The sequence below is a fragment of the Notamacropus eugenii genome, chromosome 2, assembly GCF_028372415.1.
Source record: "Notamacropus eugenii isolate mMacEug1 chromosome 2, mMacEug1.pri_v2, whole genome shotgun sequence".
Lineage (NCBI taxonomy): Eukaryota > Metazoa > Chordata > Mammalia > Diprotodontia > Macropodidae > Notamacropus > Notamacropus eugenii.
In genome coordinates, this window is record NC_092873.1 from 391,062,366 (window position 1) to 391,087,997 (window position 25,632).

At 37.8% G+C, this 25,632-nt stretch overlaps 1 protein-coding gene across 3 annotated transcripts in view; it reads right to left on the reverse strand.

Annotated features, from left to right (window-relative positions):
* SIPA1L2 (signal induced proliferation associated 1 like 2) overlaps positions 1-25,632 on the reverse strand; it is a 249,998-nt gene that overhangs the window by 56,011 nt on the left and 168,355 nt on the right. For all 3 annotated transcript variants that reach the window (XM_072647498.1, XM_072647496.1, XM_072647497.1), the window contains 5 exons: positions 24,459-24,633; positions 19,906-20,009; positions 12,353-12,510; positions 8,830-9,406; positions 1,443-1,717 (listed from right to left, as the gene is read on the reverse strand). In XM_072647498.1, coding sequence (XP_072503599.1) covers positions 1,443-1,717; positions 8,830-9,406; positions 12,353-12,510; positions 19,906-20,009; positions 24,459-24,633 — 1,289 coding nt within the window. The remainder of the gene's footprint in view (positions 1-1,442; positions 1,718-8,829; positions 9,407-12,352; positions 12,511-19,905; positions 20,010-24,458; positions 24,634-25,632) is intronic.

The following is a 25,632-nucleotide window of genomic DNA, read 5'->3' on the forward strand; positions in this document are numbered from 1 at the left end:
CAAAGGTATGCAGCAGTCTGATGATAAACTGTGTAACATTTATTAATACCACCTTTCTCAAAGAACATGCCAAAGAGAATGGCAATCGTATGATAACTGCAAATCCATATTCTCCTTGAAAAGAAGGAAAGAGATGAGGAAAGAAGCAAAGTTACATAAACAGAAATGAAAAAATTACACCTTCCTGCTCAAAATCTATGTTCCTATGTAATGCATTACTATGCCCTAATCTGAAAAGCCTGGCTATTCTAAACTGGTTTTTTTAATTCCCATGGCTCTACACTTGCTTCATGTTTCAGCATGATTTCTGACTAGAAGTGTAAAAAAATAGTTTTCATGATAGAAAACTATGCAGTGCCTACTCTCTTATGTCCTTACTCTCATTGAGGGCATTTTTTCTAGTTGTTTCCCACAATATTTACTTCTTTTAGGAGAAAAAAAATCAGATCTGAGACTCACCCATCATGCAGCCTCTTTTCCAAAATTTAGACCTACTTAATACAATTCCACCCATTTAGTTTTTTACAGAATAAGTCACCTCCCAGTTCTATTCAGTGTTTCAATGTCCCTTCTATGAAAAGCAGAGACTGACTTCTATCTCATGTTTACAATGACCTCATCAAGTAAAAAAGGAATCCCAGTTTTTCAGGAAAAGGTCTCTAGCCTGTGAAAATCTGCTACTAGACAAAGAAAATAAAACGGAATGAAAAAGATAGTAGAGCAATGATTTTTTTTTTCTTATCACAGCTAAGATTTATATAAATCTTTTAAGGTTTGCAAAGTGCTTCATGTATTTTATTATACTTGTATTTTTATAAAGAAGCTGCATTTTCTCTGACCTTCAGTTTTTATATGGTACCATTTCCCAGTATAGTTACTTTATATGATACCTTTCAAATAATACACACACACACACACACACACACACACACACACACACACACGTACATGTGTATACACACACCAACAATAGACAGTTATAGGGTACAGAGGTTACAGCACTGGGCAGAGTTCAAATCTGGCAATGGGAACTTACTAGCTGTGTGACCTTAAACCTGTGACTTCCTCAGTTTTGAATGTAAAATGAAAATAATAGTAGCACCTACCTCCAAGGCAGGTGTGAGGACTAAATGAGAAAATATCTGTTAAGAGCTTAGCGCAGCAGTTGACACATAGTAGGCATTTAATAAAGACTTGTTCTCTTGCCCCCTTTCCTATTAAATTGTTTAGTGGGTTAGGTTCTGTCATTTAGTCCATGGTAATTAAATTAAATTAAACCTGAATTGCTCTAATGGCCACAGTCCAACTCATTTCTTTTTTTAAAGACACGACTATTTCTTGAAGGCCTTGTTAAATATAGTAAAGGGTAAGCTACCTGAAACAGCAAGAGAACCATACAATTAACACCTGGGAATGTCAGGTCTGGACTCTTGGTCCCTTACCTTCTGGGAGATCCATCTTCATGAGGCTGAATGATGACTACCTTGACTGTCACAGAAGTACGTAACAGATCAATCATCTGCTCATGAGTCAGGGTAGCTACAGCTACTTTGCAGATCTCAACGAGGCGGCTGCCTTGGCGTAGGCCAGCCTTCCAAGCAAAGCCAAAGGGTTCCACATCTGCTACAATTCCTTCAAAGTTGACGTGAAAGCCAAGTTGACCCAGCCCATTCCTCCGCAATGTCATTTCCACGGTTTCACATCCACGGGTCACTATCTAAAGGATTATGAGATGGTTAAAAAATCAAAATAAAAAACTATCATCCCTCTCCATAGCACCCTTGAATTTATGGAGAAACTCATTTCTAGAGTTGTTTATTGTGATGAAATATGGTGCCTATCACACACTAATATAGGGTCACCACTGCTTAGGCCTTTGTGGATGACAAAGGTTTTCCTCTGTACAATCAATATCATAGGGATTTTTCAGGTATCTAAAATCTGATATTTATCTTCCCTTTCCTAGAAGGGAGAGCCAGCTGTCTACTTTTCGTGATATTTAAAGACAATGACAGGTGTATCACTTCACCATAACTGAAATATCAAATAAACAAAAAAATTAAGTCAAAGTATATCAATAATTTGCTTCTTACTAAACAGATAAATATCTCACAGAGAAGTTGTGTTTCCTTACAATTCATTAACCCAGAACTTGAGAATATTTATGATGAGATAACAAGACAATTCTTACCCTTCCTTTTCTATATCAATTCTACAGACACGTAAGGTTTCAAAAAGAAGTAAATTTAGGCATGATGTAAAGGGGGAAAGTTTCTTAGCAAAACTATCCTAAAGTAGGACAGGCTGTCCAGAGAGGTAGTAAATCTTCCTTCTACCCCAGGGATGTCTCTAAGCAAGGACTGAAGACTACTTGCTGGACGTGTTGCATAGATGCTTCTCCTGCAGGTGCAGATAAGGATAGATCACCTCTGACACCCTTTCCAACTCTAACTTCTTTATGATCTACTTGGCTTTTCAAAATAAAATCCTCTATTACCAAAGTACAAATGAAATGCAAAAAATAGAGCATTTCTTCAAAAAAAATGCTACATTATTCAGAAAATGTTGATGGAAAACATACAATATTTTTACATAGCTTTTTAATCATCCATTTAGTACAGTCAGGTTAAAGATAAACTTACACTTGTACCATGTGGTTAGATTTTTTTTTTTAAACAAAAATTGCTTATCTCACCCACCTTGCTTTCCCTTTTTCTATAATCTTACTGCTGCTGTCTGACATGGTACAGTTGACCACTATCAATCATGCTGGTTAGTGTGGGAAAGACAAGTGAGAATCATAGTAGGCTCACAGAATTTATTTTTTGGCAATCTATGTGCAAAGGAGGACTCTTTGGACCATGCGCCTATGTACAGAAATTGCCCATCGCCCTCCACCTCCCATTCTAATAAATCACTAAAAAGATCCCCCAAGGAAAAAGACTAATAACATGGAAAAGATCTGTGTGCTCCTCCCTTCCTGACTTTTCTTTCTTTTCCTAAGTTCAAGAATTCCAAAGTTGTCAATATTATAAAAATAGACAGTAAAATCTAAAAGCCCATTTTTGAGTCTCAATAAGAGAAATGAAAACTAGGGACCCAATCCAGTCAGCTTAAATTCTGCCAAATTCTACTCATTTGATAGCGGTTTTGCAGAGACTGCTGTCATTACAAAGTTTCCGTCAGTACTTCACTGCTCCTTCTATGCCAAGCAGAAATTGATTTCTTCTATCCCTCATTCACTATCTAAGAGGGTAAAAGTATTGAGAAACGGTTGCTCATTAAGTAACCCTCGATGATGACGATGGCATTAAAGTATCTGTAAGAAGCTCCAAGCAAAAAAAAAAAAAAAAATCATGCACACATCCCCAGGTCTGAACCACTGAATGAAGTTTCCATTTAGTAAGCAGTACATCTCTATGTGGCGTGCTCTGAATGCCTATGGAGTTATTTTAATAAAAGCTACATCTGTATGAACAGCTGTGGAAAAGGGGCTCCATGTATCACCATTGTATTTGCTGTTTCTACAGTTACCGCTCTTCTATACATTATGAGTCACCTTCTCACACCTACAAGTGACGGCTTCAGCATTAAAGAAGTCTGGAGAGGAACTGCTACCCTTAGTTAGGGACTGAATTTTAAAAGGCCCAGGATTCCTATCTTTAAACCGAACTAATACAAAAGACAGCTGTAGCACTCTCATGACAAAAACGCAGAACTAATTCTGTACTTCAACGATTCTTTCATTTCATTGTTTCCCTACCAATGGCAATTCTAATGGCGATACACTCCTTTAAATATATGTGATGATGCCATTTTTAAATTGAGAAGAATTATTCCCATGGAGCCCCTGTCTCCAAAGAAGTCAATCACAAAGTCTTTTAGAATATCATAAAATGAAAAATGTGCATGGAAGTCAAGTGCCTCTGGGACAACACATCCAGAATTACAAGTTGGTGTAATTCTATGTAAGTGATAACGCAGAGACTGTAGAAGTCTCAACACCTGCCATTATTTATGTTGAAATGTCTTGGCACCAGTGTTCTTGATGCTAGATTCACAGTGGAAAATATTATCTTCATTTCATAGATCAAAATACTGATGCACAGAGGAGAACAGACAAATTTAACTAAGTAGTTTATCGACTGGTCAACTTTACTGAATACCAGTATCATAAAGAGAAGCTCCTTTTGGTTTTTAATGATAGCTTGTTCTTCTAATTCTTTCTGGTCTCTGAAAACTCTCTCCTTTGCCTTTTCTTTCCCTCCCATCTACTAATTCTTGTTGTTAGCAAAAGCCCCTATGCATTTTTCCCATTTATTCTTTAATCTCTAATTGTTCAGTGGTTTTCAGTCATGTCCAACTCTTGGTGACCCCACTTGGGGTTTTCTTGGCAAAGACACTGGAGCACTTTGCCATTTCCTTCTCCAACTCATTTTACAGACGAGGAAATGAAGACAAATAGGTTTCCATGACTTTCCCAAGGTCACACAGCTAGTAAGTGTCTGAGGTCAGATTTGAACACAGGAAGAGGAGTCTTCCTGATTGCAGGCTTGGCCCTCTAATCACTGTGCCACCCAGCTGCCTTTGGTCCCTCAGGGAATTTCAACCACCACACACATGGAGGTGACTTTCGAAAAGATTCTACTAGCCTTGCAACTTTCTGGTCCCCACATTCCTACCTGCCTAGAGAAGGTTTCTACTCAAATACTGTATAAATGGCTCAATCTTCTGTGAAAAATTAGGTGCTTTGGCTTCCTGTGCCAATAAAACATTCCTTTCCAATTAGTATGGTTTTGTCATCCTTACTGGAATGACAAGCTCAAATCCCAGCCTTTCTCTTCATCTCATATTGGTCATCAAGGTCTGCTATTTTAGTTCCCCACAATGTCCCTTAAATTTCACATCTTTTTTTCATTATCCATAATTACCACAGGTAGTGGCAAGATTGTTTGATTTGGAGGCAAAAGACTTGGGATCAGATCATGCTCTGCCAACTTAGTAGCTGCATCATTGTGGGCAAGACCCTGGGCATCTGTGAGCCTCATGTTCCTGTACAATGGATATATCACCTGCTGGCCCTACTTCACTGGACTGTTGGGAAGACCTCATTGCAAAATGATTTGTAGGACATTAAAGGGCTATGCAAACATCACTTACAACTGCCCCAAATTTCCGTCAACTACATTCATGATAATTTAAATTTTTCTTGCTTTAATTTGCAGGTTCTCCCTGATGCAACAGATATTACAAACAAATGGCAGCATTAACCTTGATCTATTATGATCCCAGATAGCATTTCTCTCCCATACAAGCAAAAAAGGAAGTCTAGAAAACCATGAAATGGGATCCAGAGGACAGTAAGCAGATGTGTTATAATGTGACCCTCTGATGTCGAGTGTTAGTGAGGTGAGTGCTGTCTGCATGAATGTGCAGTTTAGATATATACATGAGATAGATTCTGTTCAGAAAAGAAGCCATTTCTTTCATATTTTATACTTTTAGACACAAGAATTTCTGTGCAACGAGGCTGGAGGCAGTCTTTCAAACCAAGATTTCTTTGTGACTGGTAGAAGAACCAAAAGAGGAAGGGAAAAGTAGAAAGGGAAAAAAGAAAAAAAGAAAAGCAAAAGTGAGGAAGAGAAATAGAAATAGAAACTCTCTCCCCAAATCTGTTTGTATTTTTGTCTATATAATGAAAACTTACATCTCTTCGGGGATAGGAATTAGACATGAGAAATATTATACCTATAGGATTTTTAAAAATTTCTCCAATTGATAAAAGGGGCAAATAGGAACAATTACTTCACTCTCTGCTGTCATTATTAATCTATTTCCACTCAAGACCCTAATCAGAACTCATTAATCAGCTAAAAATGTCACCTACAATAACAGAAAGTCTGAAAGCAGATGGGCAACTTTTTTTTTATAACTAGTATGTGAAATAACAATGAATCTTTTGAACAACTACTTCAACTTACCGTCTTATAGGAATGCTTTTCTAAGACCTTCTTAAAGTAGTGTCACTCAATGATTAATAAGGCATTAAATCTAGTAGATGCGACACATAGATCTGCTGGCTAAACATAAATAGGTAGTTGGATTTGTGAGCAAGTAATTACTATTACTATTACTATTACTATTACTATTAATTACTTTCTGTGGAGAGACAGTTCTAAGAGGCCTCTGGAACTGATTTCCAGATGATTTCCTCATTCTTTCTTGAAAAGATCTCTAAGTGTTCTCAGTGACTGCTCTTCCAATTTGGCTCCACCTAATCTGTGGAACTCACTAAGCAAACAAATTTCCCTGATTATCCTAAATGGAGAAGTTGGATTTATCTATCATCTGAGTCATTTGGGGCAGTGTAAATAAATGTCCCATCATCATTAGGAAGTGAAAAGCATACTATTGTAGTTTCATATTTTTCTGGTAACTGTGCACATTATTTTCAAACTGTCGGATTGTGGTGTTGAGACTCCCATATTTTGGATTTTTCATTTTGCTGCGGAATTTTGGATTTGGAGTGTGAGGACTGAGGCTCAAATTCTAGGTCTGTTGTTTCCTACTTCTGTGTCCTTTGGGAAATCATTTCACCATTCCATGAGTAGGTTTTCTCATCTGCAGAACAACCAGTATAGACACAATCTATGAAATTTCTTCCACATCTCAATTTTTTTGATCAAAAAACAAACAAAGGAACAAAAAAGCTTAGGCCTGTCAGGATCTTAGAAATCACTTTGTCCAGGTCTGTCACTTTATAACAGAGGAAGCAATCTCCCAAAGGTTAGATGTCTACTCCCTCAGTAAGTGGCAGCATTCCAACTAGGATCAAGAGTGCTTAATTTCTCATTCAGTGCTCATCTCACTGTACAACAAATGGATCTACATAAAATGAGAATAAAATTATCTGTTCCCTGCTACTCCACAGAGACAACTATTACAACTGGGTACCAATGACTGGGACAAGGAAAGGTCATCTATGGCAAAAGAGTATCTGACTGTGATTAAAAAGAAATCTTACACATATGGACACAAGATACACTTGTTTAAGAGCCCCAGGACTGCTCATATGATGTGGGTTTATATTGGGCTTGGTCTAAAGTCCTGCCTGAGATCAACAGACTACAGAGCAAAGGAAGAAGAGGGAAGTTCCTGGTAGGCCCAAGGATTCTAATGTGTATTTAGACTAAAATGCTTCTCCTAGGACCTCAGTGCTAACAAATGGAGTGGCTTGGGAGTTTCCAAAAGTCCTCAGATTTCCTTTAGTGGGATTCAGCTCAGCCCAGAGATAACTCCCATATGGAGCATATTGATATGCTGAGCCCCCAAGACACCAACCAGCAGTCCTCAAGGAGATCAATGAGATACTTCACGGTCCTTCAATAGAGAAGCCAGGCTTTACTCCCCTCCCTCTACCCTTTCACAAAGTACCATATTGTGCCGTTCACTCTCTAGATATCTAAAAACCTGAAACATTAAAACAATTAAGTCCTGGGGCCAGAGTAGAATGATATCAGGAACTTCATGGAAAGCCATTCAAGGTTGATCTACATATAGAGATGATGTGAGAATAAATATGAAAGAAAATTTTGAGTTCTTTGGAAGAAAAGTTATTCTATAAATTGTATTACTGTAATTACTACTACAAAAGAAAAATCATTACAATTTCATCTTGTGATTGTCTTCTGAACACGTTGGAGAAACAAAAACTTGCTCCACAAACTGTGTCAATTATTGTTCCTATTTCAAGGTAAACACCATGACAATTTCAAATTATTTTTGTCTCAGTTGACTATGTCCCCTTATTCACATGGGGACAATGTCTCGGTGCCTGAATATTCTTAGCTTAAGAGGTGCTCTTAGCACTCTGAGATAAGAAGGGGGGGAGGGTCTTTCTGGAGATCCAAGTGATAACGGGCAGGTTAGGCCCCAAATTAATCCTGAAAGTATGCAGAAAAAATTTTATTAGTCCCAAAATGTTAGTCTTGAGTAGCATGGTAGGAAATACTTTTCCAGGACTCACTAGAGATGAAACAGGACTATGAGGAATCTGGAATGCCACAGTTAATTTACTAAAAGTCACTGAACAGCGGCTAAACAATATTGATCCCCCCCCCCCCCACCCAGGGGCTCAAGTTGGAAGACAACTCTGAACCTTTCTTTCTTTTACACATTAGTGTGAACCCAGAGACTTTTGTAACTTTAGGGTTCCATAAAAATTATACTAGGTGAATGGTACTGATAACCTAATGGAGAACAGGTAAGCACAAATTGAGCTGGTATGAGTAACCTCATTTCATTTACAGCGTCAGGGCAAAATTAGTTTAGAATGAAAGGGATGACTGATCACTCTCCTATACCCTGAGGTAATGAGGGCACTCACAGTTCCACTTCAGAACTGTTCTGACTCAAGACTGCATTGGCTGGAGTTGAGGCTGACAGATCTGAATGTATGTGTGTGAGTGTGTGAGTGTGTGAGTGTGTGTGTGTCTGTGTGTGTGGTTTTCTATTCAGACACCCTTCTGACAGTCAGAGAAATAACAATTTTCATGAGAAATTACCAAAGGCATTTGTTCATGCTGAATCATTTTGAACCAAGAAAACTGCCTTATCCAATCAGTTTAGGAGCTGTGCCCCTCCCCACCTCCATTACTCAGCCACTGTTCAAAATGGTACAAAGTCTGACAGCTTTGCTTCTTCAAGCAAAGTAACTACCTCGTTCTTAAAATTTTGTTCAGGGGAGAATTCCCCGATTGTTCAAGACTGATTCTGCTACTGGAGGAATAAAGATGAAAAAAAGCCGACCCCATCATGCCATGTACTTACTCCTAATCTCTGAACAATCTCCCTTATATCATCAGTACAATTATCAACTGTTGATAGAAGAATACATTCTCCTCTTTCATAAAACACTTTGATGCTCATTAATCCAGATGTCCATCCAATGACATCTCTGCAGGAACAGTTAAACACAACGTTCTTGGACTCCTTTTCAATCAACATGATAAATTCATTGGAGATTCCGAGGAGACATTCAATGTCTGCAGACCGGCCAAAGTCTCGTGCTATGACATTCCACATGATAGCCCCGACGCTGTATAAATGAGCATCTTTCCTTGGTTTTACTTTCTCCTTTTTCTTTGCGCCTAATGTAATGAAACTGAACTTGACGGAGGTATCCACTGTAGCTGTAGTAACAAAGTTTTCTGCCAGATCTTTCAAGTATTCTTGCCTTGTTCGGGTGGCCATAGCTCGAAACTTTTCTGACTTGTGGGCTGAATTTTCAGCATTGATCACTTTGGCTAAAAGGAAGTCCCTAAAAACTGCTGACTTTGGAAAAGTCACGCCTTTGGGAATGGGTGGGCCAAATGGTGGTACGTCTTTTGATCTTGAAACTCCAACACTGCAGGGAAGGGGAAAATAGAAAAGAAAAGAACTTTAGTAATCCAAGTTTTCCACAGACTCATTTTCAAGTTAGCCCATCTGACTCTCTACCAATTTCTGGACACACCAAATTTTCAGAGTTAGGTTCTTTATCAAGAAAGATAACCAGGCTTCTTGTGGGTTACTTTACTTGTGACTCAAAATAGGAAGGCTATTCTTTTCAGTCCTCCCCCCATTCCAAGTCTGGTTGTCACCTGTAAAAGGAGACCACAGAGTCAAGGAGACTCTGGTTGGTTGGGAATTGGTATTCAAGCATGGGTTTTAGGGGACATTTAACAAGGAACATATCTGTTTGAACCTGTGCCATTTCAAATCACATGATGATAAGCTGAGGTAGATACCCCCCAAAACCTGGATTATAGAAGCACAGATTCTGCAAAAGTGTGTACCATCCATTAAAGATATTCTAAGGAAACATCTCATTTCATGGTAGTAGAGAAGTCAACTAAAAATATTTCTGTCAGCCATCTATATTCATAAGCTGACTAGGAGAAATATTAACAAGAAAACAAAACACTTCAGTAGTAAGAATAGCACTGTAGTCTTCCAATTTGGAAGAAAGTTGAAGGAAACTTGTAGAAACAAAAGTTTTAGCAACCCAATTCACTGTTAGGGGGTGGGTGGTGTTGTATTAACTTACAGGTATTTCACCTGTAATGTAATTTTACCTATAATATAAAATACCTGTATTTTACCTGTAATGTATTTTACTAGTAAAATGCTATATATTACCAAAATCTACTCCGCACCTCACTGATGACAGTTGCCAATATAGTAAATATTTATTGATGCTAGAAACTGCATGAGTTACAAAAATGAATAGAGTGGTCTCCTGCCTCCAAAGAACTTAAAATCTAGCTGGGTTGAGGGAATGAAAAAAAATTATACACATAAACAAATGACTAAAATATAAGGGGGAACATGATGTTTTCTAAGAACAATTCAAGTAAGTGTTAAGGCAACGTAGAGAGATCAAGTCTGGTTGGAAGAAATACAAAAGTGTCACAGAAGAGACAGTATTTGAATGAGACTTTGGAAAAAAATGGCAGGGTTATAAAGGGTTTAAGTACAGGGAGATAATGGCAATGAGCAAAACCATGAAGGTAGGAAACCATGGGACATGTGAAGGGAGATGTTCATATAATGAAAATAACATGAGACATAAAGGATGCTTTGTGACCAAACTGTGGAAGGCCTTAGAGGTCACAGTGAAGTGTTTTGACTTTATTGTGCAGCTAATGAGAAGTTGCTGAAGTTTTGGAATAGCAGAAAATAGCATCAATTTTGCCCAAATAGCATTTAACAAACACTACATGCTTATAATATCTAGCCCTCTGGTTGGTCAAGTCTTTCCCTGCTTGAGTCCACTCATTTTTAAACCTATCTTCCTAAAGTGCAGGTCTGATCGTGTCACTCAATTCAATAAATCCAGAGTGTCTCTATTGTCTCCAGGAACAAATATAAAATCCTGTGGTGTTCAAAGCCCTTTTTAACCTTCTCCTTTCTTGTACCCAGATATTCTGAGATACAATGAAGCTTCCATGCTATTCCTCAAAAAAGACACTCCATTTCTCTATTGTCGGCAGTTTTATTGGCTGTCTCCCATGCTTGTAATTCTCTCTTCTCATCTCTATCTCGTAGAGCTCTTCAAATCCCTGCCAAAATCTAACCCTCAAGAAGCCTTTCCAAATCTCCCTTAATGCTAGTGTCTTCCCTCTGTTTATTATCTCCAACTTATCCTGCATATATCTTGTTTATACATAGGTAGCTTTATATGGTCTCCCCCATTAGACTGAGCTCCTTGAAAGCTGGGGCTGTCTTGCTTTTCTGTGAATCTCCAGTACTTAGCTTAATACCCAGCACAAAAGCGGTATGTAACAAATACTGGTTGACTGAATGGTTCTTTCCAGCTAGTCTCTTCCTGTTATCAATTCATTACCCTGTGAAAAACAAAAAGAAACCCTAAACTCTATCTTCTTCCATTTTCATCAGCATCGAAATGCTGGAAGAGGTGTTTGGTTTTGACAGAAGGGGGTGGGTAGTAGTGGACTGAAAACCTTTGTGTCACTTTTAACATAGTATGCATGATGATCCATATGAATTATTTCTTGGTTAAAATTATGTTCTATCAAACTCTCCACTTAAGTCACTTTGAGAACATAACAAGACTGAGGATTGATACAATTACTGAATTTCAAAGAAAACTACAGATTCTTTGAATGACATGAGTAAAGTTGTGTTTGTTTCATAAGTGATTAGTATGAATGTCTGTTAGGTAGAATCTGTATTTTTTCCTACATGTAATTTGGGGACTAGTTCTGGGTATTTTGGGTTTGGCTCATTTTGAGGCTACAAATACACACTCTAGTATTTCATCATTCATTTTTGATGAAAAGATGAGTAAGACTGAATTTTGCTCAGGGCTATACCAATAAAATCTTGTGTGTGGCTCTGAACAAGCTGCCTGCTCTTTGTATTTAATCTGATGACTCTTCCAAGTGTACGTCAAGCTATCACAGAAGAGTTTTCTAAAACAGTGAGTTGCTGCCCGCCTCCTCGGACTTATGTCAAAGTAAAGTATAATCGCTGCAATACAGCTGCTTATCCTAATTAATAGCCCTATTGAATATTTTAAAGGGTTGAAATCAGGAGGAAAAGAAGTAGCAAGAGGCAGAGTTACAAAAGGATAAAAAGAAGAGGCGTGTGTGTATTTGGGGAAATTACTTGATTCGTAATCTGTGTGTTCCTTTTAAGATATTTTACTTTCTTAAGTGACAAAAAATGACAGAAAGGAATCTATAATTAGGGACCAAGCAGGAATCTGGAGGAAGAAAGGGGAACAGATGGGGAAAGATGCAACAATGAAAACCAAACTAACCAAATAAATTAGGGCATACAGACTCACCTATAACACACATTCTCAGTGCAAGGATTGTGCACCTTGACGATAACAAAGACGTGCTGAAACTGAGATCGGATATTTTTTGGAGTAAAAGGAAGTGCTCCCGGCTCTTGGAAGACAATGGTAACGATGTCATTTCCTATGTGCCTTTTCCTTAGAAGCTATACACAAGAAATGGACATACAAAGAAAAGCGAATTATGAATGGAAAGATTTCTTCATTTTTTTTTTTTTTTGGAAAATTGCACAATTCATTGATGTTGATTTCAAAAACGTTACTCAGAAAATAGAGCTATTCTTTTAGAAGCTAACTGCCACAAGCTTAGCATTACTGTAGGAAACTGGGTTGAAACCAGAGATCTATGGAAAGGAGTTGACAGAATTGCTCAAGTTTATCCCTTTAATTTCTGAGCTGAGCCTAAGGAATCTGTCCCTCTTTGGTGTCTCATTTAGTTTCTCCTCATGTTTTAGAACCCTTATGTGTAACATACGTTCCTTGAGCAAAGCCACAGTTTTTTGTTTTGCCTTTGTATCTCATAGCTTTTGGCACAGTATCTTCCCCATGTAAGCACTTGATAAACACTTATAGGACTGGATTAAAAAAAAAATTTAGCAGGTTCCTATGATTTCCTAATTCTTACTAGAAGCTAAAAAGTGAGGCAAACTTTCATTTTCACATCTAACATTTACATGTATATCTAATATTTGCATTTATTTTCCCCCTTGCAAAGGTCAACTTCCTCTCAGACTTGGTTCCATTATTTAATATCACAACTCATTAGTACTAAGATAACTAAGGGGCAAAGAGACTGGTCTTTCATCCCTCTTTTCACTGAGGGCATGAGCCTCCTTCTAATCATGAGGGATTTTCTCTCTTCAGTCCCCTCACCTCCTGTATCCAATCAGTCTCCAAATCTCCCAGAGACTTCAACATAGAGGAACCTACATTCCTCCTATCTGTAGCCTTTCTTCTACTTCAAAAGCCAGCACCTTAGCTTACGTCCTTAGCACCTCTCCCTAGGCTACTGCAATAGCCCCCTAATGGCTCTCAGGGCACTCGGTCTGCCCTCTCCACTGATGTTCTTAAAGTACACCTGTCATTCTCTTGCTCAAAAAAATGTCAGTCGTTGTGAACTTTCTCTGGGGTGAACTACACAAACCCTTGTTCGGCCCTTCACGGTCTGGCTTACTCAAATTCACTTCAATTTATTGTCCTTCATGAACTGCATTCCAGACAAAGTGGCCCCATTGTCCTCCATACTGACACTCCCTCCTAGTCTCTATACCTTTGCATGGGCTTTCCCCCACCCCTGTAATGTACTCCCTCTTTACAGACACCTCACAGGTTTCTTTTTTTTACAGGTCAGTTCAAGGCCACTTCTTAAATGCAGTCAATATTGATCCCCCTAGAAATTCCTTTGTGTATATTTATTTACTTCCTGCTGTTTCTCCCTAATAGGCTGTAAGCTCCTTAAAGGCAGAGGATATATTAATTTTGCCTCTTTATTACCAAGAATCTAGCATAGTGCTAACCTAGCACATAGTGAAAATATTTGTTGAATGCATTTCTATTCACGAAATATTTAACAATTAGTTTCTAAAGTGATTAAGGATTTTGTTCTTGCAATAAAAAAGATGTTCTCTCATCACAGACTTCTAGGAAGCTCAGTCCAAATACTTATGAAAATAAAATTGCCATAGAATTCACCATGATTAAGACAAAGTACATGTGAAAGTGACTTCACTGTGTGGAGGCAGAGTGTGAGATTTTTAAAGCAGAGGTCATAAACACAGTTCCAAATAATTACTAGAACTCAAAAGGAACACAGCTTTGAATCTCTACCTAGAAATTCCGCTAAACTATGGTCTTTAAAATTCACATTAAATTTAGTAGCAAATCAGGTCTCACATCTTGTAGGATCAATTAATCTAGGATACTGTCAGCTAGTTGATATACAGAAGAAAAATAATTATGCCAAAGACACATAGGCATTTAAGTAAACAAAGCTCTTCTAAGATCCCTGTCCCACCACCCACCTCCCCTCGTCAAGTCAGCCAAATGATCTAGACATCCTGTAAGTAGACAAAAGAAACTAAGTGATAAATGAATGGTTCCATGACAACAAAAATCAGACCCTTCAACATACACTTTTTTAGGCACTTTTTTAACCAAAGGCCATCTCTATAGCCATTCATCCTGTATTCCATTCAGTAAATTTAACACAAATGAATTATCAGCCTGGAGAGGAAAGAATGAGATCATAGCTGTCAGGGCCAAGAAACAATTGTGGGGTTCCACCCCACAGGTTGACAGTTATGTTGTTGTTCCACATCTGGCAGCCCTTTCAATTAAAGAAAGATCGCAGGAAAACCATCTCATTAGGATATACATTGTTGCTATTCCTCTCCAATTACTCTTCCTCATTAAGGTAGCACTTGTGCCCAACTCTCCACTGCTCCACAGGGGTATTTAAATTGCAAGGTAGAAGAAATGTAAGACCGGTTACCTTGACAACATACTGAATCCATATTTCTCTCTCTCTAAGTATGTTATTTTCCTTTGTAAAATGGGACAAAGGATGTCTTGAAGAGGTTCTACCTTAACTAACTGTAGGCACGGGGCAATTCTGAAGGAGAGAGAGCTAATTCATAAAGACAGGTAAATCGAAAGTGCTCATGGGATTAAGAAGGAAAACTAAGACTTTGTATGTTGCCCTCATGCCCTGCACAGGGCAGGAGGTACTCTGGAAGATTGATTATATAAAGAAGGCAACTTGAGGCACTGCTTGATGGTTTAAAGACTGTACCAAGCATGGAGCACCTGCAGAGCCTCTTGGGCTTTTCAAAAAAAGCAAGCAAACAGTTTCATCAGAACTAGTATGCTGACCAAAGGATATTCTACCCAGTTAAAGAAAGAAGACAGAGGGAGGAATGTGGTTATCCATACCTATATGTATTCAGGAAAATTAAGAATTAATCCTTCATGGACTTTCTGACGGTTAGTAAGCAACTTTCTGCAATAATGGAAACAGCAGATAAAGAGCATTGTCTTGCTTTCTGTTTGTGGCCTAGGTATCATCTGTAAAACTTCAACACAATAAGGAGTTTCATTAACTTCCATATAAACCCAGGCACACTGAGAGGTTAACCTCAATAAACCTTATTTGACATCTGAGAGGTAGGTGAGGTGTTGGAGAAAGAATGCTAGACTTGGAATCAGAGGATGATTTGTCAACCATAGGATGTGGGCATGTCAGCATCTCTGATGCACAGTTCCCTCTTCTCAAAGACTCCTTTCTAGCTCCAGTGTTCTGGGATTGGAAAGAATCTATCCAGTTACGTTTCAGACATTTTTGAAGTTGGGAAGCAAGAACAAGGTCCAGTGGTTAGGAGCAAAGTGAGAATACTGCTCTTTACCCAAATCCATAGTGTCTGCATTCAGACACTAGATAGATGGTGACATTCAGACTAATTTTAGGAACAGTTGGCTCCTAATGTAGAAAAGCTTCACAGGAAGCTAGGAAACCAGACCCTGTTAGAAAAAATTAGCTTAAAGCTAGCAAAGGCAAAAAATTAATATAATTCTTTTTTATTATTATTACTTATGAGTGTATGTGTGCATGTGTGTCTTAACAGACCTGATTCTAGGCACAAAAGTTAACTGCAAAGATGTAAAGAGTAGGTTTATACTTAATAATGTGGTTTATATAAGATACAAGCCTAAAAGGTGACTTATTTTAAGATCAGGAGGAAATTCCATGAAGGTAAATGAAATTGGAAAGAGTGAAGATATTCTTACAGTGAGCAGTGATCATCTGGCAAAGAATGTCTAGACTGACTTTTGTTGAAATTAAAATTAGCTCATGTACATCTACAGTAGGTGCTGAGATTTAAAGGGATGTCCTTAGTATCAATCAAAAATACCAAGTTATTTCCTTCTGGAGGAGATGATAGATGATGGATGGTTCAACTGTGCCCAATTTGTGGATTATGGTTCACTGTTTCAACTGTTCGCTGATCTTTTTACGATCACAGAGTCTGTCTTTTTTGGATTCAAAGACTCAGTTGAATGGGCCTCCGAGTACACTAGTATAATGAGTATCGGAAGCATAAGTCCTCAGTACTTTGCCAATGAGTCATCCTCTGATTCCACACATGAACAATTTTAACAGTCAAAAAAGATTTTCTTTATTTCAGTTCAAATCTGTTTCTCTCAAGTCACTGTTCCTAGTTTTGCCCTATGGGCCTAAAGCCAACTAGGGACAATCCCTTTTCTATATGACAAGGCCTCAAATATTAATATAATATTCCCATGCTGCTTCTATATATCCCTAGTTCCTTCAGCCACCTCATTATATGAGATGGTTTCTAGCCAACTCAAATACTGATTTCTCTCCTCCAGATACATTCTAGCCCTTTGTATAATATAACGCTATCAAAAAAAAAAAAAAAAAAAAAAAACAACTACCAAGAAAAAATACTCCAGAAGGGCTTTGATCAATGTCCTCCAGAGATATTTTTAACCTTTCTCATTTTACTTAATATTCTTTTTTTAATGTAGCACAATATCTCAGACAAAAAAACAAAACAAAACACTTGATTCAATAGAAAAGACATTAAGAAGATACATTACCATCTGCTTTGTCAATGCACACTAAGTGAGGAACTTTGGGTCTTTCCATCTGACTTGCAGCTACAAATTTCAATGTCTTGTCTTTCTGAACTAGATGTGTGATTTCCTTGAGAACAAGAGCTGTCTTACTTTTCTGTTTGTATCCCCAATTCTTAGCACTCTGTTCTGCACAAAGTAAATACTTAATAAATGCTTTTACTTCATCAACTAATCAATTAATCCTGAACGTAGGTCACTAAAACCCCTAAGCAGTCAGTCAACAAGTATTTAAGTGCTTACTATGTATGCCAGGTACTACTCTAAGCACCATGGATACCACGAAAGTAAAATAACACAGCCCCTGCCCTCAACAAGGCTCCCATTCTAATGGCAGAGACGACGTGTAAACAACTATGCAACATATATGTGTGTGTGTACACATATACACACATACACACATACACATATAAATACATACATATATAGTATAAACGGTAGGTAATCTCAAAGGCTAGACACTAGAAATATGGGGTGGGAGATCTGGAATTCCCTCTTCAGACATCAGGATTCTTTTCTCATGAAGCAAAGATTCATTTATTCATCTATCTATATCTATCCAGCTATCTGTCTAGACAAAGAGGATTAAAGAAGGGATAGGACCTTTGACTGGGGTGGATGGAACAATGATAATTGACAACGGAGACAAAGCAATTTCTTGATTCTCTCTCTCTCTCTCTTTTTTTTTTTGCCAAAGACAAAAGTCAATGACAAAGAGTTGCTGCTATCCAAGGTAAGTAAGGCCATAGAAAAGGAGCACCATGCTGCCCCTGATGAAATCCAGGAACTGGTATGATGAGCATGACAGTCAACATTTATTAAACACCTACTAAGTGCCAGGCACTGGGCTAAGTGTTGGGGATACAAGAGGCAAAAGACTATCCTTGCCCTCCAAGAGCTCCCAATCTAATGGGGGAAGACAACAAGCAAATGCATATGTATAAACAAGCTATATGCAAGAAAAATGGGACATAATCAACAGAGGTAAGACACTAGAAGTAAAAGAGGCTGGGAAAGGCTTCCTGTGGAAGATGGGTGTTCAGTTGGGACTTAAAGAAAGTCAGAGAAACTCATAAGTAGAGTTAAAGAAGGAGAAAATTCTAGGCATGTGGAAGGGTTAGGGACAAGTTTACTTAAGGTTTATATTCAATGCACTTGATATACATTACCTCGTTTGTTCCTGTGAGGTAAGTAAGTGAAATGTTATTTTTTACCATTTGACCTATCTAGAAATTGAGCTGAAAAGCTGTGACTTGAACATATGATTTACTTAAGCAATATCAATGAGTTAATGGGAGAGTCAAGACAGGAGCAGAGTTGGGAACACTTGGCTGTCTTGAGTACCAGGACAATTATCAAACCCTGCTATAAATAACACTCTTCTATTATATTATAGCTAATTCAGATACATCTCCCTTTCTAGACAGGGCCTCAGAAGGAGATCAGTCATATTATATAGGACACACATTTTACTTGTCCAAAATATTATGTACCATTATATGATACCATATAAACCTAAGGGCTATGTAAAAGTGAACTCAAATACTGCTGTCCTCACAAAGTCACTTAATGACTCTACCCTTACCCTCTCTATTTTTGGATTAATTTTTGGATTAATCCCAAAGCAGAGTTCTTATAAATACATACACATATATATGTATTTATATATTTTACAAATTATATATGTTTGTATATATATGTATGTGTACATATACATATATATGTATATGTTTTTCATGTGAATGAACACTAGTTACTGTTACTGCCTTGCTAACACACAGCATTACTCCTGTAGGGTTCTCCACTGGAACCATTATTAGTCAAGAACATGGTTTATTTGATTGTCTCTTGTTCCCTTTCTGATTAGGTCTACATTCCAGAAAAGTTATGGCTCTTCCAAATGCTGTTCACAGAAGGCACTGCATTAAGTGAACTGAACCCTAAAATAATACATAGCCTCCAGAATTAGGTCTATAGCAATGAGAGGAAGATAAAACTAACCATTCATGTAAGAAAAATGAAGCAGATAAAAATAGCATATTGCCTAGATATGCAACATGTAACCATTCAAAGCATAGTGAAATCATATTTCAGATGGATGATGAACTGGGCCAAACAGTAGGCAGAAGAAGGTGGCACTGGATTGCATCAGGGGAACTGGACAGAGCTTTTCATGATTCCAAACTGCTTGTTGTCATGAAAGCCTCTCTCGAATTGTCTCTAATATCTTAGAAAAATCAGAAATGTGAATCACTTGAATGGTAACAGAAATTCTATCGTGACCATCAGGCAGATAAATCATGTTATTAACAGTGACAGTAACCTGCACCCAAGATGTAGTGGAAGATCAATTACTGAATATATGCATGACGGGACAAAGAGGAAGGCTGGTAATGTGGGAAGAGGGATGGACCATCCTAATAATAATGACAGCTGACTTTTCTACAGCATTCATTGTTTACAAAGCATTGCTCATATCTGATCTTGCTGGGAAATTAAAAAAAAAAAAAACAAAAACCAAAGGAAGATGCTTTCTTCCATCCTGTCTATTAAGTAGATCCTTTTTAGAGGATTTCTGAAAAAACATGTCAAGAATAGCACTGTGATGAATCACAGATCCACAACAAGAGAAAGTTACATCAGAGAGGCGTGATATGGGCCACTTACCACCCTTAGACCAGGGGTGGGCAAATGAAGGTCTGAAGACCAAATGTGGTCCCCGGATAAGGTGACTCTAAACAAAACACTCTCAAAAACAATGCACATGCTACTTACATAACAAACACACAACTACTAATCTAAATATTTATACAGTCTAAGTTGGCTACCATATCACCATTCCTAGTTAATTAAAAACAAAAGGAGAGCATCAGAAAAAGAAAACATACCTGTTGCCTATTATTGGGCATATAGGGTAGCATGGTAGATACATGAAACATTACTTCATAATCTTTATAGGTGGTATAGAGGGAATGGGTTCCTGTGGAATCCGCTGAAAACAAAATTCAATCACAAAACAAAGTTAGGAGAATAAAAAAATCTGCATCATACATTACCCAAATGCTGAAGGTCACCCTTGGCTGGAAGTCTTCAGTTTTGAAACTCAGCAAACAATATAACACCATTGAACTGCTGACCACCTATCAACAGACTCAGTCTCTCTGTCTACCCTGCCTGCAGGCTCTGCCTTTTTCTCATTCAATCTCTACTTCTCTGCCTTGTATTTTTCTTAAACTTATGATTGGGACATAGACAGAATATAGTGGGACAGTAGAGTGCTTGGGTAAGTGTGGCACTATGGGCACTGTTCTTCATATATGCAAAAGGGTTAGGGACCAGTAATGGCCAAGAGTTCCTTCATCCACTCAATACCTATGAAGACTGGCCTTTGCTGTGTAACTCTATTTGTGATGAGTTCCTGCCTGAAGGGTGGCTTATCTGAAGCTCAAGACAATGAATGAGGACTCCAAGTTATCCTAAATTATTTCATTGAGCAGTAAATCTTTTTCCTCTGAATTCTGTTTTACCCTAGCCTCCAAATGAGTAAGACAGTTATAACTAGTAATAAATCAATGAATCAAGACGTGGAAAATGAATTCAACATTTTGTGCAAGAAACTTGTACGTGTGTATATATGTGTGTGTGTGTGTGTGTATACACATATACACACAAATATATATATGTATATCTATGTATGCAACAAACTGTGGCTTCTGGATTAATCATGAACATTTAATTCATCTCATATAATTAGTTCTATTGCTGTTCAGTCACTCAATTGTGTCCAATTCTTCATGACCCATGGACCACACTGCCCATGGAGTCTCCTTGTAAAGATATTAGAGTGGTTTGGTATTTCCTTCTCAAGTGGCTTAATTCTAGGACTGGATGAAAACTGAAAATACAAGGTAATCTATGACCCACTAGGGCCATTTTTGAGATAGGTAAATAGCATAGCCATTTTGCCCAAGACCACGTTGGGGAGAAGACAGAAACTGAATCTAAGAAATCTCCCTCTCATTCCTATCTTACCCACAACCTCCTAGTTTCTCTCTCTCTCTTTTTTTTTGACAACAAGAAAGAAGCTGCTTTAACAATTGTTATTCAGCACCACCTGAAACAAAGGCATTCTTTGTATAGGCACTCAAGATACCAATCATCATAGATACAAATTACTTAAACACTCATGTAACCTTAACAATTTTTCTATTGTATTTGCTATTATTCCATTGAAAAACAGCCATTTCTGTGTTCACTTTTAAAATTTGTATAGAAAATATATCTTGTATAACCTTTAGAGACTATGAAAATTATTCAAATGAGATGATTCACTGGCTAAAGGTTAGGGCTCAAAACAGAGAGATATTGATAAATCAGCTTGCAGATTGACATACATGCTATTAATCTAATCATCTGTGCTACTGTTTAATTTTTAAAACCAAAAGGTATTTCCATCCTTAACTACTCATTAAATTGGAACAGTATATTTCTTACCTTTCACTGAAGTTCTTAGGAAGTAATATTCCATTTGGATTCCCTTGGCTAAGAGCTTTGAAATTGAACATTGGTTTGGAAGTGAGCAAGCACATTCATACAGTAAAGATAAAAGCCCCTTCAATGAGGAATTGAATTATTTGGCTCACTCATAAATGTGCTGAAGGTCACTGACCAGAATGGCCCAGGTATATTCAATTACACCACAGCCTCTTATTACAAAGGCTAAAATTTAGTAGGAGCATTACTGATGATGATTTAATAGTTCATGGTAAAAGTCTTAGGCACAAAAAATGGCAAAGGATGGAGAAATATCCATTTTTAGAAAAACCCAACTTTATAATGTGGTTCCAACTGGTCTACCCAAAGCATCATTGCAAAAGAATTTCTCAAAGCTAAATAGTCATGAAGTTTCTAGAGGAGAAAAAAACGACCTACTCTGTAAACCCTATTGCCTAAAATTTCTACACAGACACGTAACATACTGTGATTCAAGTTTGACAGCTTGCTCTCTTTGCTGTTTTTAGAAGCTAGATAACCTCCCTAATGGTCTACCTAGTTCAGACTCTTCCTTAGCTAGGCAAAGCACATGTGTATCTGGCATTGTGGCTAGAGTGCTAGACTGGGAATGAGGATGAATTGTCTTGGAATCCCACATCAGATATTTTGCACAATACCCGTCACACATTCCAATTCCCTTATATTGAATCTTATTAGAGAAAGACAGAAATTTAAGACTTTTAAGTTACTTTCAGCTTCGTCAAGTCTGTTCTCATTTTACAGAGTAAACCAAGACTCAGACAAGTTAAACGCTTATTTTAAGCAAGGACTAGAATCCAGGTCTATTTACTGTCAGGAGTCAGGTTTCTGTTATTTTTTGGACACATATTAGCAGTGATTATTCCAGGAATTATACTGTCACAATTTTTCTGCAATACATAGTTTCTTGAAGGAAGGATTACAGCTCATAATTTTCTGCATCACTGATAATGCCTAGTGTGACACATGTAATACTTAGTGGGAGCTCAAAAATGTTTCTGGATTAGCTAATTTAATAGCATTATGAAAATAGGTTAGGATTTCAGGTACATCTGTAGCTCTCTGGAGATTTCTTGGACCTCTAGGGTAAGTGCATTTGGGCAATACGCTAAATTAACCTCACAGGTCAGGGTGTTCAAATGGTATTTTAACCATTTTAGTAGTATCTTAATATTAATTAAAAGTATTGCAATGCCCACTCTATTGGGTAGAGATGTAGAGTAGTGTGGAAAGATACCAAAACTGTCTGAAAAAAATTTTAACGCCTAAACTGATTAAAAGTAGAACTCTAATGTTAGCCACATATCTTGTTACATTCAGCAATACAGAGAAGTACATTTGCTGCTTAATCTGGCGAGAGAACAGAAATAACTAACCATCGTTAGCTGAACCTCTAGAATAAACAGCATTTAGATAGGAAAAATGGGGCAGAGGAAAAAATCATAATAGTTAATATTTCCATCAAGCTTGGAGATCTGCAAGGTGGCTTTACATGTATAATCATCTCATTTGAGCCTCACATAAACCCTAAGAGGCAGGTGAGAGCACTATCCCTATTTTACAAATGAGGAAAGCAAGGATGAAAGAGGCTAAGTGACTTGCCCAGGGTCAAAAAGGTAGAAAGTATCTAATGTGAGATTTGACCCTAGGTCCTCCCTGTGCCAGATTCAGTACTCTGTCCACACTACGCCATGCTGCCTCTCAAAAAACCAGACGACCAGGAATCGGGAGACCCAGCTCCTAGGGCTTCTTTAGCAGCGTGGCATTGGGAAGAAGTCATTTTACGTCTCCGGGTGTCCATTTCCTACTCTGTAAAGCAATGGTGTCCAAACTCTACTAGAAATGGGGCCACTAACCCACATGGAGGGATTCTAGCAGGTAACACAGCATATTGACCTAGAAGATCATATAACAACATTATCTATGTTCTATTATATTTTTATTTGTTTTGTTAAATATTTCCCAATTACATTTTAATCTGGTTGTGGCCCAGCTCAGGAGTGTCCTAGCCAATGTATGTTTGACATCTCCGCTATAAATAAATTGGACTATGTAGTGTCCAAGGTAACCTCTAGCTCTAAAAAAGCTATGGTTTATTTGTATGCATAGCTGTTTTCATGTCATCTCTCTCATTAGATGATGAGATCTTACAGAATAGGGACTTGCTCACAGTCACACAGCTAGTAAGTGTCTGAGGCCAGATTTGAACTCAGGAAGAGGAGTCATCCTGATTCCAAGTTGAGAGGTCAACCTACCTGTCCATAACGAGCGCCTGCATTGTGTTTTAATCTGATTATTTTAAGTGAAATAATTCCTGTAAAAACACGCAAAGGAAAAACATGGTAGGGTGACCATGGCAAATAATTTTGTCCTAATGAAAACATTAGAAGAGCCAATCCAAAATAAGCAACAATTCCTTTGTTTTAAATAGGCTACCTCCTCAACAATGCTTGATCTGAACAGTAACAACAAAAAAAATCTGTTAAAGTTCACAGTAAAGCACGATCCAACTGCCCAATGCAAGTTTAATTCCATGAAGAAAAAATTTACATAGTTATGCATGTTAAACATTTTACAACCAAGAAGTTAATATCCTCCTTTTCCTTGTTATATACTTAATGGAAGTATATAAGAGAGAAAAGGTTTAAGAGAAAGAGAAGAACAAAGAAAGAGAATATTAAACCAGTTTCCACCCAACATAGAGATTTGGTTGTTTGTGATGATGAGATGCAGCCAAATTCTCTGAGGAACGGATTTTTTTTTTTTTCTCATCTAAAGAAATCTACAATCTTAAGCCTCCTTGTGTGCTTCTGGGGTCAAGAACACGGGCCCATGTGCTTCCAAGTGATGATTTATAAATGCGCCTAGTCCTGGAGACTTAAACTTTCACACATTCAAAACAACTTACTTTTAGTATCTAGCTGAGCTCGGTATTTGCTAAAACCTTTCAGCCGTACTCTTTGGCCCAGAAGATCCAGGAATTCTTCAAAAGCAGGTCCTGCTGTCTCATTGTTATACATCTCTTCCTCGGTGCCCTGGCCTGCTTTGCAATAAAGGATACCAATCTTGTGTTGAAAGCTCAGCTGAAATGAAAAGAATTTTTAAAAAAAGCAATTACTTGGCAAAGAGTGTCAGGCAGCATCTCTGAGTAAAATTAAAGCTACAGAAGCTTAGAGTTATGTTTTCAGAAAAGCTAGCCAGAACAATCCCCAGAGGTAAGATGATAATCAGCTGTTAACGGACATGACGTTCCAGAAAAACACAACAAAATCTCCACTATGAGAAAAAAATTCATGAGACAAAGACTGGAGAAACGTGTATTTTTAAAGAGGAAAAGAATATAATTGATGGCCACTTGTGATTAGCCAGTTTCCCAAAAGGATAGGCAGTTCATTTCAAGGCACCCAACCAACCATTCAGCATTCACTACTGTAGAAATAGTCACGCATACTCTGTGCTATAATCAGCACTATCTAATTGTCTTTTCTTTCAGGTCACAACATAGGTTAGAAAGTATTTTCATAGACTATTAGCTTTTAAAAGCTTCTCCTGCCTAGTCCTTAATAATTAACCTTTTTATGCCAGATTTTACACACACACACATATATGGGGATGTGTGTGTTTGTATTCAAATACATATACACACATATATATGTAAATAGACCAGTATCACAAAATATGAGTACCAGAAGGGGTACAGCAAATATCTAATCCAACACCATTGTTTTTAACTTGTGAGAAAACCATAGGGGTTGGGAAAGAGAATGTGTTTCTACGAAGCTACACACCAAGGAAGAGGTATAACTAAGTTTGGAACAAGATGTTCTGAGTTCAAATTCTGTGTTCCTTCCATTACACCACATTTCCAGTGGTCTGTGTTTGGGTTGTAAAGCTGTAACTTTCATTAGGACAAAATACAGGGGGTGTGTGTGTGTGTGTCTGTGTGTGTGTGTGTGTGTGTGTGTCTCTGTGTCTGTGTCTGTGTGTGTCTGTGTGTGTCTCTGTGTGTGTCTCTGTGTGTCTGTGTCTGTGTGTCTGTGTGTGTCTGTGTGTGTCTGTGTGTGTCTGTGTGTGTGTATTGT